The sequence below is a fragment of the Mobula hypostoma genome, chromosome 1, assembly GCF_963921235.1.
Source record: "Mobula hypostoma chromosome 1, sMobHyp1.1, whole genome shotgun sequence".
Lineage (NCBI taxonomy): Eukaryota > Metazoa > Chordata > Chondrichthyes > Myliobatiformes > Myliobatidae > Mobula > Mobula hypostoma.
In genome coordinates this window covers 202,703,868-202,725,511 of record NC_086097.1, presented here as the reverse complement: position 1 = coordinate 202,725,511, position 21,644 = coordinate 202,703,868, and the positions used below count along the sequence as shown (strand labels likewise).

Sequence of the window (21,644 nt, the reverse complement as noted above, 5' to 3'; positions counted from 1 at the left end):
TGGCTGATGTGGCTGGGGAAGAATGGGAGAGAAAGTTAATATTTATTAATAAGCTGTACATATTATAAGATGGGAGGTTTAAAAATAAAATCAACATAGTTTATCTTTGGATCTCTGATATTTAGTCCTAATGATACAAGGTTCTATAAAGTTAAATGGATACAATGCAAGTCAAGACCTGATGAGAGTGCGCTGGCAAGTTACATGTTGTTCTGTAAATGGAAAAACACAAACTATACTGGAACACATTACTATGGAATGCTGCAAGCTATCAGTCAACAAGTTCACCAGAATTTTGCTGATAAGTGGAAAGAACTTTGTCCTCCTCAATTCAACATGTTAAATGAAATCTGGATTTTTTTTCCCTACAGTGCATGGATATGCAATGTACAGAAGCAATAAGAAATCATTTGAGAAGAACATACAATTTGTTGCACTTTTTAAAAAATACAGTAAAACATGTTTTTTTAAACAGGGAAACATTCATACAGAATAAACATCCACTATTTTCTCACTTTCATAAACAGTCCAAATCATCAAAGTTGAATTGATATTTGGATTCTCTTTCCCCCAAATATCACAATTAAATACTAACTTATATTGGCAGAAGGACCAAATGTTACAATTATTAGCGTAACTTTTGATGCAAATTTCATTTTACATTCTTAAAATGACATTCTTTGCCTCTTCCCATAAATCCACCATCTATGAGAGAATACCTGCTCAGAGCAACTCAAAGTTCAAGTAATTTTATTATCAAAGTACATACATATCACCATATACAACCCCAAGATTAATTTTCTGCAAGCTTTCACAGTAAATACAAAAACACAATAGAATCAATGAAAAGACCACACCCAACAGAATGGACAAACAATCAGTGTGCAAAAGGCAACAAACTGTGCAAATACAAAAAAGAAAAAAGAGAAATAATAAGTCAATCAATCAATAAGGAATAACTACTGATGAAGTGTCCCTGAAAGTGAGTCTATAGATTGTGGGAGCAGTTCAGTAATGGTAACAGCGAGAAGAGAACATGTCCCAGGTGGTGGGGGTCCTTGATGCGAGATACTGCTTTCCTGTGACAGTGTTCCATGTACATGTGATCGATGGTGGGGAGGTTTTTACCCAGGATAGACTGGGCTGTATCCACTAATTTTTGATCTGAGGACGCCAGTCCTTCCCAATGCTCAGCAAAATTTCAGAATGGATTAAAATAATGGAGTTTGTACCATTCTGGTCAGCCACATTCTGATATAATTCAGTCATTACAAAGAAGTGCTGTGGGGTGTCTGTGATGTCTTCTCCAATTTTTCACTATTCCTGGGGGTAGAAATAACTGACTACCATCCAGCATTTTTCCACAAAACTCATGTGAGAAGTAATGATTAAAAATATTAGATTTATTTGTCACAGGTACATCAAAACCAAGTGAAATATGTCTTTTGTGTCAAATCAAATGATCAATGATTGTGCTGGGCAGCCCATAAGTGTTGCCACACTTCCGGTGCCAACATAGCATGCCCACGACTCTCTAACTCTAACCAATCATCTTTGCAAATGAAGGAAAACAGATAGTCCAAATGAAACCCATGCAGTCACGGGGAGAAAGTAAAAACCCCTTACAGGCAGCAGCAGGGATTGAACTCCAACTGGTGATTGCTGGCACTGTAAAATGATGCATTTGCCTACTTTGCCGCTTTTATTGCTGCTGCTTATCAGCATTCTAACCAGTAACTAAATCCATAGAGGAAAGATGTTGATCCAAAAACTCCTTTAATTTTGTTAACAAAAAAATGATGACCCAGCTCTGCTCAGATTTTCCTTTCTACTTCACAGGTTTTCTTAAATAAACCAAATGTAATCCAACAGGTTTTCTGGTCTGATTTACACAAGTACACACCCCACTTTCCCAGCACTCAACATCAGTTAGAGCCGTTCTGATGACTTTAGACTCTGATGAAAAGCTCACTTCTTTTCATTCAGCAAGGTGCACCCTCTTCAATAGCCAAGTGTTTTTGACAGTCATGACCATTTTTGTTCTCATCCGTTAAGATGGGAAATAGGCAATCTCTCATCTTAACAGTGACCCCTAGTAGTAGATACTTCCACAAAAAGAAACCTTAACCCTACTTCTGCTGTTCCTCAGTGACAATGCATACTCCAGCCAACTAGCTTTTGCCAATGCTTCAAAGATGAATGTAAGCTAGGATACTGAGAGCAGTTATTGCCACACCACGTCTACTTGAAAAGATGTAGTCTTTTTTTAGTACCTCTGCTGAAAAACATGATGACTGAAGAAAGCAACTTATTCTCAGAACTGCATTTATTGATCAGTCTATATTATGCTTTGAAATCCTGGAGTGGGACTAAAATATGAAAATTCAAATTCTGACTCAATTTTTTATGTGTTAGTTTAATTTTTAAATGGAAGATTATATATTTCAACCTCTTCTGACCAAGTGGAAGTTTTAGCAATGTCTCACAAATTTCTAAGTTGCACAGCAAGTCTATCAGTTGACAAGATGCAAGTTTATTCATCTAAATAAACAGTTCATCAGAATCTAGGAGTCGGGGAGAACAGAAAATTGCACTAGAATATTGAACCACATTGCTATTTTAAACTGTGTGCTGCCACCAAAACTTTCATGTAACAAGCTTCAGATATTTGTTGTTTCTTTCAACACATATTATTTGTTCTCTTCTCATAACTTCATATATCGTTCATGAGATACCAATAGAAAACTGATAAGCATCAATCATTTCTTCACTGCATTGTCTTTTACTTAATTCTGCAAAGTAGATCAGTTTATTTTATTAGAAAAATAAACAAGCTAAAGTTGCTGAAAGTCTGAAATCAAGACAGAAAATGCTGGAATTACTCAGCAAGCTAGACAGATCAGTTGAATTCAAAACCTAGCATGGTAGCTGAGTGAGATAGATCGGCCGGTTGTGTGTTGTCACAATCACAAACAAGGTACACCAGTGGCTCTACTTAATTAGGAGTTTGAGGAGATTTCATATGTTGTTACTGCCTGGTATGGAGCCTCCAGCGCACAGGGGTTGCAAGAGGCTGCAGAAGCTTGTAGAATCAACTAGTTCCATCATGGGCACAACTCTCCTCACCGTCAAGGACATCTTCAACAGGACAGCATCCATCACTAAAGATCCTCTGCATCTGTGACATGCCCTCTTTGCCTTACTACCATCAGTTCAGGAGCCTAAAAGCCCAGACTCAATGTTTTAAGAACAATATCTTTCCCTCCACCATCAGATTTATGAACATTCCATGAACATGAACCCATTTGTCTTCTGTTGTTGTTCAGCGCCGTCGCGTTCCCATCGACTCATGGTGACCCTATGGATAGCCTAGATGTCCACTGGGTTTTCATGGCAAGAAATGGAAGTAGATTGCCAGGCCTTTCATTCATAGCCATACTGCTGCTGACCAGGTCAGGACCCATCCAGACTCAAAGTCAGGACCATCCACCTCCAAGCCAACTGCTGGGAACACAAAGGTTTGGAAAGCTTTTAAAAACCTACAGAGAGCAACTACAAGAATCATTAGAAGGAAAAAGATGAAATATGAAAGCAAGCTAGCAAGATAATATCAAAGTAGATTGCAAAAGCTTTTTCAAGTCAGTAAAAAATGAAAGAAATACGAGAGTGGATTATCGATCACTAGAAAATGAAGCAGGAGAAGTAATAATGGGGGACAAGGAGATGGCAGATGAACTAAATGAGTATTTTCCTCATTCTTCACAGTGGAAGACACTAGCAGTGTGCCAGATGTTGTAGTGCATGAAGTAAGAGAAGTGGGTGCAGTTACTATTACAAGAGAGAAGGTGCTCAAAAAGCTGAAAGACCTAAAAGTACATAAGTCACCGGACCAGATAAACTGCACCCTAAGGTTCTGAAAAAGGTAGCTTTGGAGATTGTGGTGCCATTAGCAATGATCTTTCAAAGATCAAGATCATTGCACTCTGGCATGGTGCCAGAGGACTGGAAATTGCAAATGTTACTCCACTCTTTGAGTGAAGAGGAAGGCAGCAGAAAAGAAATTATTGACCAATAATTCGCCTGACCTCAGTGGTTAGGAAGATGTTAAGAGTCAATTGTTAAGGACGAGGTGATGGAGTACTTGGTGACACAGGACATGATAGTACAAAGTCAGCATGATTTCCTTCAGAGAAACTCCTGCCTGACAAACCTGTTGGAATTCTTTGAGGAGATTACAAATAGGATAGACAAAGGGGATGCAGTGGATGTTGTATATTTGGACTTTGAGAAGGCCTTTGACAAGGTGCCACACGTGAGACTGCTTACCAAGTTTAGAGCCCGTGGTATTACAGGAAAGGTACTAACATGGTTAGAGCATTGGCTGGTTGGAAGGAGGCAGCAAATGGGAATAAAAGGATCCTTTTCTGGTTGGCTGCCAGTGACTAGTGGTGTTCTGCAGGGGTCAGTGTTGGGACCACTTCTTTTTATGCTGTATATAAATGATTTAGATGATGAAGTAGATGGCTTTGTTGCCAATTTTTTAGATTATGAAGAGACACAGTCCTCTTTTATTGTCGCAATACACATCAAAGTTGCTGGTGAATGCAGCAGGCCAGGCAGCATCTCTAGGAAGAGGTACAGTCCACGTTTCAGGCCGAGACCCTTCGTCAGGACTAACTGAAGGAAGAGTTAGTAAGAGATTTGAAAGTGGGAGGGGGAGGGGGAGATCCAAAATGATAGGAGACAGACAACTCTTCCTTCAGTTAGTCCTGACGAGGAGTCTCGGCCTGAAACGTCGACTGTACCTCTTTCTAGAGATGCTGCCTAGCCTGCTGCGTTCACCAGCAACTTTGATGTGTGTTGCTTGAGTTACCAGCATCTGCAGAATTCCTGTTGTTTGCCTCTTTTACTGTCATTTAGTAATGCATGCATTTTGCAGATGATACAAAGATTGTTGGAGGGGCAGGTAGCGCGGAGGAAACAGGTAGGACGCAGAAGGACTTAGACAGATTAGGAGACTGGGCAAGAAAGTGGCAAATGAAATACAATGTTGGAAAATGCATGGTCATGGACTTTGGTAGTAGAAGTAAATGTGCAGACTATTTTCTAAACAGGGAGAAAATCCAAAAATCTGAGATGCAAAGGGACTTGGGAGTCCTTGTGCAGAAGACTCTGAACGTTAACTTGCAGGTTGAGTCAATGGTGTGGAAGAGAATACAAGAGCAGGGATGTGATGCTGAGACTTTATAAGGCACTGGTGAGGCCTCACCTTGAGTATTGTGAACAGTTTTGAGCTCCTCATCTTAGAAGAGATGTGCTGGCATTGAAGAGGGTCCAGAGGAGGTTCACAAAGATGATTTCAGGAATGAAAGGGTTATCATACGAGGAACGTTGGATGGCTCTGGGTCTGTACTTGCTGGTATTTAGAAGGATAAGAGGGGATCTCATTGAAACCTTTCTAATGTTGAAAGGACTAGACAGAGTAGTTGTGGAAAGGATGTTTCCCGTGGTGGGAGAGTCTAGGACAAGAGGACACAGCCTCAGGATAGTGGGGCATCCATTCAAAACAGAGATGCGGAGACATTTCTTTAGCCAGAGGGTGGTAAATTTGTGGAATTTGTTGCCACATGCAGCTGCGGAGGTCAGGTCGTTGGGTGTATTTAAGGCAGAGATTGATAGGTTCTTGACTGGACATGTCATCAAAGTTTACAGGGAGGAGGCCGCGAAGTGGGTTTGAGGAGGAGAAAAAAAGGATCAGCCATGATGGAATGGTGGAGCAGACTTGATGGGCCAAAAGGCCTAATTCTGCTCCTATGTTTTATGGTTTGATGCCACCACACCACCGGCTGCTGGTGTATTTATTACTATTTATTATACTATTTATTTATTTGTGTAATCAGCGTTGGCTGATTGGTAGGAAACAGAGAGTGGGAATAAAGGGATCCTATTCTGGTTGGCTGCCGGTTACCAGTGGTGTTCCACAGGGATCAGTGTTGGGGCCGCTTCTTTTTACATTGTACATCAACGATTTAGATTCTGGAATACATGGCTTTGTGGCTAAGTTTGCTGACGATACGAAGATAGGTGGAGGGGCCAGTAGTGCTAAGGAAACGGAGAGTCTGCAGAGAGACTTGGATAGATTGGAAGAATGGGCAGAGAAGTGACAAATGAAGTACAATGTTGGAAAGTGTATGGTTATGCACATTGGCAGAAAAAATAAACGGGCAGACTATTATTTAAATGGGGAAAGAATTCAAAGTTCTGAGAAGCAACGGGACTTGGGAGTCCTCGTACAGGATTCCCTTAAAGTTAACCTCCAGGTTGAGTCAGTAGTGAAGAAGGCGAATGCAATGTTGGCATTCATTTCTAGAGGAATAGAGTATAGGAGCAGGGATGTGATGTTGAGGCTCTATAAGGCGCTGGTGAGACCTCACTTGGAGTACTGTGGGCAGTTTTGGTCTCCTTATTTAAGAAAGGATGTGCTGACGTTGGAGAGGGTACAGAGAAGATTCATTAGAATGATTCCAGGAATGAGAGGGTTAACTTATGAAGAACGTTTGTCCGCTCTTGGACTGTATTCCTTGGAGTTTAGAAGAATGGGGGAGACCTCATAGAAACATTTCAAATGTTAAAAGGCATGGACAGAGTGGATGTGGCAAAGTTGTTTCCCATGATGGGGGAGTCTAGTACGAGAGGGCATGACTTAAGGATTGAAGGGCACCCTTTCAGAACAGAAATGCGAAGAAATTTTTTTAGTCAGAGGGTGGTGAATCTATGGAATTTGTTGCCACGGGCAGCAGTAGAGGCCAAGTCATTGGGTGTATTTAAGGCAGAGATTGATAGGTATCTGAGTAGCCAGGGCATCAAAGGTTATGGAGAGAAGGCAGGGGAGTGGGACTAAATAGGAGAAAATGGATCAGCTCATGATAAAATGGCAGAGCAGACTCGATGGGCCGAATGGCCTACTTCTGCTCCTTTGTCTTATGGTCTTATGGTAAATTCCAGCAAATTTATGTCTTGCACAGTACAGCTACAACAAAACAGTAAATTTCACAACATACGTATGCCAGTGATAATAAACCCGATTCTTATGTCCGGACTTCAGAGACAGGATCCCAGATCTGAAACATTAACTTTCCCTTTCCAGAGATTATGCCTGGTGTGCTTTTTTTTTCCTCTGCTGAATTAGTATACTACTAAAAACTCCCTGATATATCTTGAAACAAGAAGGTATATTGGAAATTTATTTATAGTAATAAAAACACATAACTACCTGACAGTTTAAATATTTTGTTTGTTTCTCATAATCACTATGAAGATTGCATAACACAACCAACGCAGCATTGATGAATCATTGATGGCAACTTCAAATAGACATCTGCTGAAATCCCGAAGTTGATGTCTGTTTCACAGTGCAATTTGCCCAGATGATGACAGTCTCGCCATTATATCGATTGAACCTGTAATTATATTTGCTCCAAGAAGTTTTTTCTCCATCTTGAATTGTTCCAAAAAGTGCACTGGCATTACTACAATATGCTTTTCAAACAAGGTTAATTGAGAAATGTAATGAATATCTGTTCACTAAAAATCCTACAAATAACAATACATCTTGAGACAATTATAATTGCTTTCTGCTGCAAATGCCATTGCATATTTAATGTCCAACTTCATTATTACAATAATAGAAAACAACAAGTTACAATACAAATACACTGTTCTGAAAAGGTTTTGTTAGGTTCATGCCCAGAAAAGCACTGTACTAGCTTCTGATTCAGAACCAGAAGTCCTGTACCTATCGAGATGCCATACAAAGTCACAAACCAGTTTATAAATATACTTAGAACACACTCAAGCAAGGAGACTTTTCAAAAGTAACACAAACCTCAGGAAGCATAAGATATGTGGTTGAAAATGTAAATTCAGATAGAACCCTCTTCTGTAAAGAGACATACCTCTTTGAAGTCTGGAATCAGTTAAAGACTGATGCCTCCAAAAATTGATGGCAGACCTCTCTCTGCATAGTAGTCTGTTTAACCTTTCTGCTAGTCCTCCCCTGAAGAAGATGAAATAATTTTAAGTTAGATTTATCCTGAAAGAAACTCCATGCATAAGACCATGTCAAAATCCACTATTTTAAAATTGATTGTAAGGCCACAGAACAATGAATATATTCAAATTTATTTAATATAATTTCCTGAAAACAAGAGTAAAGAGAACAAAATAATTGTTATTCTGGATCCAATGCAGCACACAAAAATAGTAATGATATAAAGAACAAATAATTTAAAAAACACACAATATAAATACACAAGATAGCTTATATACATAGATCGATTGTATGTCCATAAAGTGATGCCAGGCTGTACATAAGGTGACTGATGGGAAAGAATAAAGTAGTGGTGAAGTTAATGGGTGGATGTGTTGATCAACCTTACTGCTTGGGAAAATTAACTGCTTTTGAATCTGGTGTTTCTGGCAGATGTAGCTTCCTCCCTGATGGGAGTGGGATAAACAGTACATGAGCAGGGCGTGTAGGATCCTTCATGATGTTACTGACCCTTTTCCAGCACCTTTCTGTACATATGTTCTTGATGGTCGGAGGACTGGTGCCAGTGAAACGTTGGGCAGTTTTGACTACCCACTGTAGAGCCTTCCTGTCCGCCGCACTGCAGTTTCCATATCAAGCAGTGATGCAGCTTGTTAGGCTGCTCTCTTCCATGCATCTGTAGAATGACACAAGTAGAGATGTGCAAGTCCGGTTCTCTTCAGTCTCCTCAGAAAGTAGAGGCATTGGTGAGCTTTCTTGACTGTGTAGGATGTATGCTGGGACCATGAGAGATTGTGTAAGATGTGCACTCCCAGGAGTTTGTAACTGCTTGCAGTTTCCACTGCTGTACCACCATTGTAAAGGGGGGTATGAGTTGTATGAGTTTACTGAAGTTGATAACCATCTCCTTTGTCTTGTTGACATTAATGAAGAGGTTATTTGCCTTACACCGTCTCGAGCTCTTCTACCTCTTTTCTGTAGGCCATCTCATTATTGTTGATGATGAGCCCCACCACTGTCGTGTCATCAGTACAATATTGAAATTTTACAAACATATTTGATTCTGACAGCTCCTATATCTACTTGTAAGGTAGGAGGTGGAAGGTGGGTGAGATGTCAAAGGGGAGTGGGAAAGACAATTAAAGTGACAGAGGACTGAAGCCGAAGGTCAGCCTTGCAGATTGAACAGAGATGGGTTTCAAAGCTGCCACCCAAACAATGAAAAGAAAAGATCACAATATGAGCATCAAATACGATACATTAAACTGGAAGACGTGAAAGTGAATTGCTGATTCACCTGTAAGGACTTTTGAGTCTTTGGATAATGGGAAGACAGAGTGTGAAAATGCACATTTGCCATCTCCCACATATGCATGGGAGAGGATCTCGATTATTTCAGTCATTGTCATTTCAGTCCTATTCAGCTCCACCCACCCCCCAAACTCTTCTGTTGGTGCAATGATAATTGAATTGGTGTTGCTTTCATTACCTTTGCTGCTAATTTCTGCAATGCTCCCAGTTTCACGTGATATGTCTGATTGTTCTCTTCCTTTTCTTGTTATCTCATCCTGTAGCCTTAACGATTTCCATAATTTCCACTATGTTTGATGGAATGTCACCACGAGGTACATCCTCTCTGATATCATCTTATTTAAGCATTTGGAACAAAGCTTTACCTCTGGAATTTCAATTTATTCTTCTATGCACACCAACCACTTCCATTCTGATGGCAAGTTGCCATTCAACCACGGGCAACGAAACATTTGGCCCTTTTACTTCTTCCCTTCCCATCATCCAGGAACCTAAACACTCCGTCCTGGTGAAGTAGCAATTACTTGCATTTCTTTTAACTTACTGCACCACATCTGGTGGTCACAATGCGGTGTCTCCGAAATTGGAGAAACCAGAAGTAAACTGAGTGTCCATTTTGCAAAGCACTTCTGTTCAGTCTGCAAGAGCGTATCTTAGCTCCAGTTGCCCACCAGTTCAATTCTTCAACACACTACCAAATTGTGCTGCCTTTGGCCTCCAATATTGCTATAAAGATGTCCAACATAAATTTGGGGAGCAGCATCCCATCTTCTAACAGCACACGTTGCGGCCCTTAAACCTTAATATTGAATTTAATTGAGAGTCACACCCCTTTTATCTTTGTTATTTTCACTGTTAGTGTGATGCCTTTCCATATCTAACTACTATTTTAAAAGTCATTATTATCCTTATAAATTTGGTCTACACCCAATCACAGATATTCTTCTTTGTTCCCTCCAGTATCTCTTCTCTATAACATTGCCATTTTTTCCAGATCTGATGAAAAGATTTTGACCTAATATATCTCATCAATTGATAATGCTTGAAAGGTTGAGATAATACATTATATTGGAAAACGAGATAACTTAGCATGAGATTAAGAGTTTATAACCCAAATGATCAGAGAAATACTGCTGGGGATAGAGATATTAAAATGTTACAAACAGAACAATATTTAAATAATAAGTAATAACTGATGGTACACACAAATACTGCAATGAGACACAAGACTATCAGAGATCCTTTGACAAGCAGTCTCTAAAGATACGACCCACATTTGATCAGAGCGAACAAACATGAATGCAGATACAACTGCACAGAAAACTGCACGTGCCTAAACAATTAAACATGAAGTTAAATCAGCTACTAATTATTTTTAAATCATACATACTTTCAAAAATAGTAATCTCATGCATTTTATTCCTGGTCAGTGACCTGCACACTAATTATTTTTGGTTGGAAATAGAAACTAAGATAGAATTTCAGGGGTTAACATATGTGAAGTCAAAGCAAGTTATGGGAAAGTATAGTTGGGAGATGTCAAGAGTTTTTTTCTCTCTTACTATCTTATTGTTCTTGCAATTAAGCCAAGATCAGACAGACCATACAGTTCCTTTTAAACTCAGGCAAGATTAGTCTGTTCGTACCCAAGTATGTCCCAATTAGAGGAGAATAAAATGAAACATTCACAAGGATCTTTCCCTCACACATATTCAATCAAATGTGGACATGCTGAACTACAGCATATGAACTTCAAGGCACCATACTCATTCCACAGCACCTAAACAACTGCCTATATCATAATTATAGCCAGCAGGGAGCCTGCATTCAATGTAAGTTAGAAATGCAACATGCCACATATACAGGGATGACAAAAACAGACATGCATTTGCAGCGAAGTCCCTTTGGCCTTCCAGTCCAACATTAGGTCAAGAAAACACATTTCTCACGCAGCTTTTATTTACAATCCAAAAAAAAAACACACGCCATTATGAATAAGATGGGATAGCAAGAAAAAATTTAATTAAACATAAAAGACTATAAAGCTCTGCTGAGTCAATAAACAGAATGCTGAAGGAACTTGTGCATGCTGTCTGACCGGCTGAGTTCCTCCAGCAGTTTTGTTTGCTCCAGAATACAGCATCTGCAGTCTCTTGTGTCTCTGTCAAGCATTGCTGGCTATTGCTTGCCCTTCACCCCATCCCAATATCTTCAATAACCCCTGATCTCCTCTTTCAGTCACACCCTACCCAATAAGGCATGGACAGATGTCTAGACATTGTTTCTTTAGCTTCCCCATAAACATATCTTGCCCAGACCACATAATTAAATTTGCTTTTATTGTTTAAAAATGTGAATTATGAAGGAAATTGCAAAGATTGTCTTTCAGGCGACAATTATTTCCTTGCAAATGAACCAAAATCTTGCCCTTCTTAATCATTCAGTTGATTTGTTCACTGGTTCGGAACCGGAAAAGCATATGAACATTGGAAGAAATTGCTGCAGCTTAAAATGACACATGCAATAAAATATAGGTACACAATTACATGGGTAAATTCTTCGGTGTTATTATTTTGGAGGACCTGTCCTGGGCCCAGCATGTAAGCGCAATTATGAAGAAAGCACAGCAGCACTTCTAGTTTCAACTTGATCATGGATAAAGATAGATCTGGTCCTAGGGTTGAGGTTCTAAACTGGAAGAAGGCCAAATTTGCAGAAATGAGAAAGGATCTAAAAAGCGTGGATTGGGACAGGTTGTTCTCTGGCGAGGATGTGATCGGTAAGTGGGAAGCCTTCAAAGGAGAAATTTTGAGAGTGCACAGCTTGTATGTTCCTGTCAGGATTAAAGGCAAAGTGAATAGGAATAAGGAACCTTGGTTCTCAAGGGATATTGCAACTCTGATAAAGAAGAAGAGAGAGTTGTAGGACATGTATAGGAAACAGGGAGTAAATAAGGTGCTTCAGGAGTATAAAAAGTGCAAGAAAATACTTAAGAAGGAAATCAGGAGGGCTAAAATTACACATGAGGTTGCCTTGGCAGTCAAAGTGAAGGATAATCCAAAGAGCTTTTACAGGTATATTAAGAGTAAAAGGATTGTAAGGGATAAAATTGGTCCTGTTGAAGATCAGAGTGGTTGGCTATGTGCGGAACCAAAAGAAATGGAGGAGATCTTAAATGGGTTTTTTGCGTCTGTATTTACTAAGGAAACTGGCGTGAAGTCTATGGAATTAAGGGAAACAAGTAGTGAGATCATGGAAACTGTACAGATTGAAAAGGAGCAACACACATAAAAGTTGGTGAACGCCGCAGGCCAGGCAGCATCTCTAGGAAGAGGTGCAGTCGACGTTTCAGGCCGAGACCCTTCGTCCCTGACGAAGGGTCTCGGCCTGAAACGTCGACTGCACCTCTTCCTAGAGATGCTGCCTGGTCTGCGGTGTTCACCAGCAACTTTTATGTGTATTGCTTGAATTTCCAGCATCTGCAGAATTCCTGTTGTTTGAGATTGAAAAGGAGGTGGTGCTTGCTATCTTGAGGCAAATTAAAGTGGATAAATCCTCAGGACCTGACAGGGTATTCCCTCAGACCTTGAAGAGGACTAGTATTGAAATTACAGGGGCCCTGGCAGATATATTTAAAATGTCAGTGTCTACGGCTGAGGTGCCGGAGGATTGGAGAATGGCTCATGTTGTTCAATTGTTTAAAAAAGGATCGAAAAGTAATTGGGGAAATTATAGGCCGGTAAGTTTGACGTTGGTAGTGGGTAAGTTATTGGAGGGAGTACTCAGAGACTGAATCTACAAGCATTTGGATATACAGGGACTTATTAGGGAGAGTCAACATGGCTTCGTGCTTTGTAGGTCATGTTTGACCAATCTATTGGAGTTTTTCGAGGAGGTTACCAGGAAAGTGGATGAAGGGAAGGCAGTGGATGTTGTCTACATGGACTTCAGTAAGGCCTTTGACAAGGCCCCACATGGGAGGTTAGTTAGGAAAATTCAGTCGCTAGGTATACATGGAGAGGTGGTAAATTGGATTAGACGTTGGCTCAATGGAAGAAGCCAAAGAGTGGTAGGAGAGGATTGCTTCTCAGAGTGGAGGCCTGTGACTAATGGTGTGCTACAGAGATCAGTGCTGGGTCCATTGTTATTTGTCCTCTATGTCAATGATCTGGATGATAATGTGGTAAATTGGATCAGCAAATTTGCTGATGATACAAAGACTGGAGGTGTAGTGGACAGTGAGGAAGGTTTTCAAAGCTTGCAGAGGGATTTGGACCAGCAGGAAAAATGGGCTGAAAAATGGCAGACGGAGTTTAATACAGACAAGTATGAGGTATTGCACTTTGGAAGGACAAACCAACGTAGAACATACAGAGTAAATGGTAAGGCACTGAGGAGTGCAGTAGAACAGAGGGATCTGGGAATACAGATACAAAGTTCCCTAAAAGTGGCGTCACAGGTAGATAGGGTCGTAAAGAGAGCTTTTGGTACATTGGCCTTTATTAATCTAAGTATTGAGTATGAGAGCTGGATTGTTATGATGAGGTTGTATAAGGTTTTGGTGAGGCCGAATCTGGAGTATTGTGTTCAGTTTTGGTCACCAAATTACAGGAAGGATATTAATAAGGTTGAAAGAGTGCACAGAAGGTTACAAGAATGTTGCCTGCACTTGAGAAGCTCAGTTACAGAGAAAGGTTGAATAGGTTAGGATTTTATTCCCTGGAGCATAGAAGAATGAGGGGAGATTTGATAGAGGTATAGATAAGAGTGAATGCAAACAGGCTTTTTCCACTGAGGCAAGGAGAGAAAAAAACCAGAGGACATGGGTTAAGGGTGAAGGGGGAAAAGATTAAAGGGAACATTAGGAGGGGCTTCTTCACACAGAGAGTGGTGGGAGTGTGAAATGAGCTGCCAGACGAGGTGGTAAATACGGGTTCTTTTTTAACATTTAAGAATAAATTGGACAGATACATGGATGGGAGGTGTGTGGAGGGATATGGTCCATGTGCAAGGTCAATGGGACTAAGCAGAAAACGGTTCGGCACAGCCAAGAAGGGCCAAAAGGCCTGTTTCTGTGCTGTAGTTTTTCTATGGTTTTCTATGGTTTCTACTTCTTTAGCAGTTTGTGAAGATTCAGCATGACAGCTAAAACTTTGAGGAACTTTTATAGATGTGTAGTAGAGAACATATTGACGGGCTGCATCGCAGCATGGTATGGAAGCATCCATCATCAGGGACCGTCTCCAACCAGGACATGCTGCTATCAGGAAGAAGGTATAGGAGTCTCAGGACTCTCACCACCAGGTTCAGGAACAGTTACTACCCCTCAAACATCAGGTTCTTGAACCAGAGTGGATAACTTCATTCATCTTCACTTGCCCCTTCATTGAAATGTTCTCACAACCTATAGACTCACTTTCAAGGACTCATCAGCTCGTTTTCAATATTTATTACTCATTATTATTCCTTCCTTTCTGTACTCTTTCACTGATTCTACTCTGGTTATTACACTGCTGTGGATTTATTGAGTATGCCGACAGCAAAATGAATCTCAGGCTTTTTATATGGGTGACATATAAGTACTTCGATAATAAATTTACTTTGAACTTTCGAAGGTTACAAAGTGGCTAGATAGTAGACAAAAATATTTTCTTCTACTTTATGTTGGCCCTCAGAACAGCTTTGGAGAAGGCTGCTGACATCAGGTCAGAAGAGGAGTGGGATTGAGAATTAAAGTACCAGAGAATAGGAAGTGGACATTGTGCAAGTTTTTGTTCCAGATTTATTTGGAATCACTTCCCCAACTGTTCTCAATATACTGATAATTGCACTACTGCCTCATACTTCATCCATATAAGACTCAAAAATTCCATCACTTTTGCTGCCAATTTCCATCCTGATCTCATTCATGTGATCCATCACTTCCTTTCCTGGATACCTCTGTCTCCATCTCAGATGACTATCCACCAACATCTTTTACAAGGTCGCAAATGTAACTACTGACTTGTCTTGCTCATCTTTCAACCTCTGAAATTTAAGGAAGGGCCCCTTACTCAAAATAGTAACTGGTTTCTCTCTTCACAGATGCTTCCCAACTGGTTTAATGTTTCAACATTTCTATTCTTTTTTGAAAAAATAAAGGAGCATATTATGTAAGAATTGTATGCAATGCATTTTTGGCCAAAGCACAAGTTATGCTCAGCAAAACATAGGACAGATGTGATTGCACTGAGGAGTTCAGAGAGATATAGGATGATGTTGTCAGGACAAGAAAATCTTAGGTATGAGGAAAGGTTGCATTGGCTGTGGTTGTTTCGTTTGGAATGGAGGTGACTGGCAGATAACTTAAATGAGATACATACAGTATATTTATGAGAAGCACAGATCAAGTAAATATGAAGACTAATTTTCCTTAGCTAAGGGAGTTGAACATCAAAATAGACTAATTTCAAGAAATCTCTAATGCAGTGGATCCAAGAGGGTAAATAAATCATCAAGAGTGGGGAGGCAACTGTCTGGAATTCATTATTACAAAAACATGATAGAGGCAGAAACTCTTACAACATTTAATGAATGCATTTGTCTATTTGAAGAGCTGCGATTTGCAGGACTACTGTTACAATGCTGAAAGTTGGGATTAGATTGGTAGCATCTTCCTTCTGTATCTGTTTTCGAGAATTATGAATGCATTTCGGGAGAAAAGAGGAACCTCATCTAGCAACATCAATGTAGTGCTATCTCAAATCAATCACTGATCAATACTTCAGTGTGGCCTCACCAGTACAATCTCCTAACTTTTATAATGTCCTGATTTACAAAGCCCAGTGTGCCAAAAGTCTTTTTCACAACCCTGACAACCTGAGACTTCACTTTCAGTGAACCATGCACTAACACTCGAACAATCCCCACAGCCCTGCCATTCCCTATGAAAGTTTGACCTGGATATAATTTTCAAAAATGCAAAACCTCACACTTAACCAAATTCAACTCTATTTGATATTCCTCAGCCCAGTTGTTCAGCTGATCAAGATCCCCGTGTAATTACTGATAACCTTCTTCATAGTCCACTTTTCCCCCTCCACGAAGTAACTTACTATCATCGTCCTCTGTTTTCTACCATCAATCCAATTAGCCAACTCTCCATGGATTCCATGCAATCTAACTTTCCAGAGCAGCATAACATGCAGGGCGTTACTGAAGGCCTTACTGAAGTCCATATAAATCATGTCTACTGCTCTGCCTTCTTCTCATCAAAATACTCAATCAAGTTCATAAGACATGATCTCCCATGCACAAAGCCATGTTGAATACTCCTAATCAACCCATTTTTCCAAATGCACATACAGTGCCTATAAAAAGATTTCAGCACTCCCCCCCCCATTGGAAGTTTTTATGTTTTATTGTTCTACAACACTGAAACACAGTGGATTCAATTTGGCTTTTTTGACACTGATCAACATAAAAACTCTTTTGTGTCAATATGAAAATAGATCTCTACAAAGTGATCTAAATGAATTGCAAATATAAAACACAAAATAATTGATTGCATAAGTATTCACCCCTTCAAATCAGTTTTAGTTGATGCACCTTTGCCAGCAATTATAGCCTTGAGTCTATGTGGATATGTCTCTATCAGCTTTGCACATCAGGACACTGCAAATTTCCCCCATTCTTCCGTACATAACTGCTCAAGCTCTGTCAGATTGCATGAGGATCATGAGTGAACAGCTGTTTTCAAGCCCAACCACATATTCCCAATTACTGGATTGAGGTCTAGAATCAAAGTACCTTAACTTTGCTGTTTTTAAGGCACTCCTGTGTAGCTATGGCTTTATGTTTGGGGTCGTTGTCTTGGTGGAAAATAAATCTTCTCCCAAGTCGCATCAGGTTTTCCTCCAGGATTTCCCGATATTTTGCTGCATTCATTTTACCCTCTACCTTCACAAGCCTTCCAAGGCCTGCTGCAGTGAGGCATCCCTACAGCATGAGCAGCCACCACCATGCTTCACAGCAGGAATGGTGTGTTTTTGATGATGTGCAGTGTTTGGCTTATGCCAAACATAACATTTAGTCTGATGGCCAAAAAGCTCAATTTTGGTTTCATCAGACCATAGAAATGTCTTCCAGCTGACCTCAGAGCCAACCACATGCCTTCTGGTAAACTCGAGCTGAGATTGTAGTGTTGAGGAAACAGAGAGCCTGCAGAGAGACTTAAATAGTTTAGGGGAATGGGCAAAGAAGTGGTAAATGAAATACAATGTTGAAAAGTGTATGGTCATGCACTGTGGTGGAAGAAATAAACAGGCAGACTATTATTTAGGTGGGGAGAGAATTCAAAATGCAGAGATGCACAGGGACTTGGGAGTCCTTGTGTAGGATACCCTAAAGGTTAATCTCCAGGTTGATTCAGTTGTGAAGAAGGCAAATGCAATGTTGGCATTCATTTCTAGAGGCATACAATATAAGAGCAGGGATGTGATGAGGCTCTATAAGGCACCCGTGAGACCACACTTGTGAGTATTGTGTGCAGTTTTGGGCTCCTCATTTTAGAAAGAATATACTGACACTGGAGAGGGTTCAGAGAAGATTCACAAGAATGATTCCAGGAATGAAAGGGTTACCGTAAGAGAAACATCTGGCAGCTCCTAGGCTGTATTCCCTGGAGTTCAGGAGAATGAGGGGGGATCTCATAGAAACATTCCGAATGTTAAAAGGCCCGAACAGAACAGATTAGAAAAGTTATTTCCCAAGGTAGGGGAGTCTAGGACAAGAGGGCATGACCTCAGGATTGATGGATGTCCATTTAGAACAGAGATGCGGAGAAATTACTTTAGTCAGAGGGTGGTAAATCTGTGGAATTTGTTGCCATGAGCAGCTGCGGAGGCCAAGTCATTGGGTGGATTTAAGGCAGAGATAGATTGAATCTTCATTAGCCAGGGCATCACAGGGTATGGGGAAAAGGCAGAGGAGTGGGGTTGACTGGAAGAATTGGATCAGCCTATGATTGAATGGTGGAGCAGGCTCGATGGGCCACATGGCCTACTTCTGTTCCTATATCTTAGGGTCTTATTTCATGTGATTTTCTCTTTGCCACTCTCCCATAAAGGGGCAATTGGTGAAGCACCCGGACAACAGTTCTTGTATGTGCAGTCTTTCCTATCTGAGCCACTGAAGCTTGTAATTCCTCCAGAGTTGTCATAGGTCTCTTGGTGGTCTCCCTTGCACATTCACTCAGTTTTTGAGGACGGCATGGTCCAGGCAGATTTACAGCTGTGCCATGTTCTTTCCATTTCTTGATGATTGACTTAACTATAACTCCAAGTAACTTGGAAATTTTCTTGTATCCATCTCCTGACTTGTGCTTTTCAATAACCTTTTCACAGAGTGGCTTGGAGTTTTCCTTAGTCTTCATGGTGTAGATTTTGCCAGGATGCTGACTCAACAGCAGTTGGATCGTCCTGATACAGATGTATTTTTACTACAATTAATTAAAACACCTTGACTCTCCATTTAGAGATGTGGAGGTGATCTCCATTTAACTAATTATGTGACTTCAAAAACCAATTGGCTGGACCAGTGATGATTTGGTGTGTCATATTAAAGAGGGTGAATACTTATGCAATCAATTATTTTGTGGTTTATCTGTGTAATTAATTTAGATCACTTTGTAAAGATCTGTTTTCATTTTGACAAGAAATAGTGATTTTCTGTTGATCAGTGTCGAAAAAGCCAAATTAAATCCACTGTGATTCAATGTTGTAAAACAATAAAACAAGAAAACTTCCAAGTGGGGTGAATACTTTTTATAGGCACTGTATATCATATCCCTTGTAACTTACTACTGATGTTAAGATGTCCTAGCCAAGAACTCACAGGCTTTTCTTTGGCACCCTCCTTAAATAAAGGCACTACTTCCAGTCTATCAGCAACGATGGCAAACCATGATGCATATACCTCAGATAAGATTCCTGCAAACTCTACTCCAGCTTCCCAGTGTTCTTGGATAAATCTCGCCAGGCTCTAGGTATTTGTTTATCTTCATACCTTTTTAAAAATCCAGCACCTCCTCTATTTTATCCCCAAAGAACTCCTCATTTACTTTTCCTAGTTTTTACCATGGAAGAAGACCAGAAGTCTAACAGTTTAACAGGGCCCTATTCCCTCTCTGGTTATTCTTTGTCCCTTAAAATACTTACAAAATCTCTGGATTTTCCTTAACCTTCTCTGACAAAGTTATCTCTCATCCTCTTGTTGTTCTCCTAATATCCTGCTTGGGTAGAGTTCTGTGTCCATTATACTCCTTCAGGGACTCACTTGATCCCAGCTGCCTGTACCTGACCCATGTCTCCTTCTTTTATCTGGCCCAGGGCTCAACATCCCTTTGTCATCCATGGTTACACACTCCTACTAGCCTTGCCCTTCAGTCTAACAGGAGCATGTAGGCCTTGAACTCTCACTATCTCACTTTTAAAAGCCTCCAACTTGTCTATAGTCTTCTTGCCTAAAAACAACCTACTCCAATCAACCCTTGCAAGGTTCTGCCTCATAACCTCAACATTCATCTTGCCACAGTTTAGAACTTGAGCGGGAAACCAATTCTGTCCCTTTTCATAACTCAAAAATAGGTCAGTTTTATCCTCACCCTAGTCAAGCCTCTAAATAATGCCAAGGAAACTTTCCTGAAAGCCCCTAACAAATTCCATCCCATATTAAGAAAGTTAAAATCCCCACCTCTCAGTTGCCTCCCTGATATTTGGGATCCCATCTTCTTGCCAATCTTGTTTAAACTCATCCTAGCAACACAAGCAAATCTGTCTGCCAGTATATTGGACTCCCTTCAGTTCAGGTGTAACACAACCCTCTTGAACAGGTCACCTGTGCTCCAGAAGAAATTGCAATGGTACCAGAACCTAAATCCCACCCCTACACTAATTTTTTAGCCACATATTCATTTGCTATATCCTCCTATTCTTACCCTTACTTGCACATGACACTGGAAGCAACCCAGAGATTATTACCCTCAAAGTACTGGTTTTTAACTTCTTCCCAAGCTTCCTATATTCACTCTGCAGGACCTCATCCCTTTCTCTGCCAAAGTCATTTGTGCCAATGTGCAAATTACTTCTGGCTGCTCATCTTCCCCCTTAAGAATGTTCTGTAGCTCTGTGACATCCTGAATCTGGCACTAGGGATGCAACACAACATTATTTTGAGATCACAGATCCTATCTGCCCTTCTAAGTATTAAGTCCCCTATCATTATAGTTCTTTCTGCCTTCACCATTTCCCACTGTGCCTCAGAACCAGTTCTGGTGCCACTGAACGAGCAACTGCTGCCTTCTCCTGGACTGTCACCCCTCCTATCCCCACCAACAGTATCCAAAATGGTATACCTGTTTTCGAGAGGACTGGCCAAAGGAGAACCATGCACTATCTGACAACTCCCTTTTCCTTTGCTTGTGGTCACTCAACAACTTTCTGCCTATACCCTAGATGTGACCACCTCACTAAAACTGAGATCTATGAAACTCCCAGCACCTTGGACGATCCTGAGTGTAACTTCAACTCCATATATCCAGCTCCTTCACATAGTCAGTCAGAAGCTGCAGCGGGACACACTTCCCACAGGTGAAGTCCTCATGGATACTGAAGTCTTCCTGCCTTAACTGCCATCCGTACGCTCCAAGGCTAAAAAGGAAATTCAACTAACCTTATCTGAGCCATGCTCACTGAAGCCATATGAGCCAAAGTCTCTTAATTTACCACCCAAACACTAGCCCACTCTTACAATGGCTGTTCATTTACAGCCTACTTCTACTGGCTGATGTAAATATATTTCTCAAAAGTTTTATGAGCCAAGGAGAAGGGCTCTTTTTTCAGCTTCTCGTTGATGCTCTGCCTCTCAGGACCTTTATAAGCTTCCTACTGTTGCTTTTCCTCCTGCCTCCTCCTTGAATCTTTCAATGAAAATGACCTTTTATTCTTCTAAACTTGAGAGGAAATGTCCTGTCTCTCATTTCTCTCCACACAGAACCTACCCCCACCCAACCAATACCCCCTTCCTCTGGAATCAATTGCAATCCTACTATTGCAAGTATATCGTCCCTTCTGTAAAAAAGCCAGAAGTATACAATATCACAATTGCAAACTCAGTGAGGCCCTGCATAACTGCATATTGTGTGCAAATTCTGACAACGAAAATCAGTCTGCCTATTTGCCACATTGCCTGTTAAACCTGCATGTTTACAGCCATGAACAATACAGCACAGAATCAGGCCTTCTGC

At 40.5% G+C, this 21,644-nt stretch overlaps 1 protein-coding gene across 3 annotated transcripts in view; it reads right to left on the bottom strand.

The window, feature by feature from the left end:
* The window catches only part of spidr (scaffold protein involved in DNA repair), a 282,041-nt gene that overhangs the window by 192,262 nt on the left and 68,135 nt on the right, over positions 1-21,644 (bottom strand). For all 3 annotated transcript variants that reach the window (XM_063063232.1, XM_063063243.1, XM_063063237.1), the window contains one exon: positions 7,956-8,056. In XM_063063232.1, the coding sequence (XP_062919302.1) occupies positions 7,956-8,056 (101 nt within the window). The remainder of the gene's footprint in view (positions 1-7,955; positions 8,057-21,644) is intronic.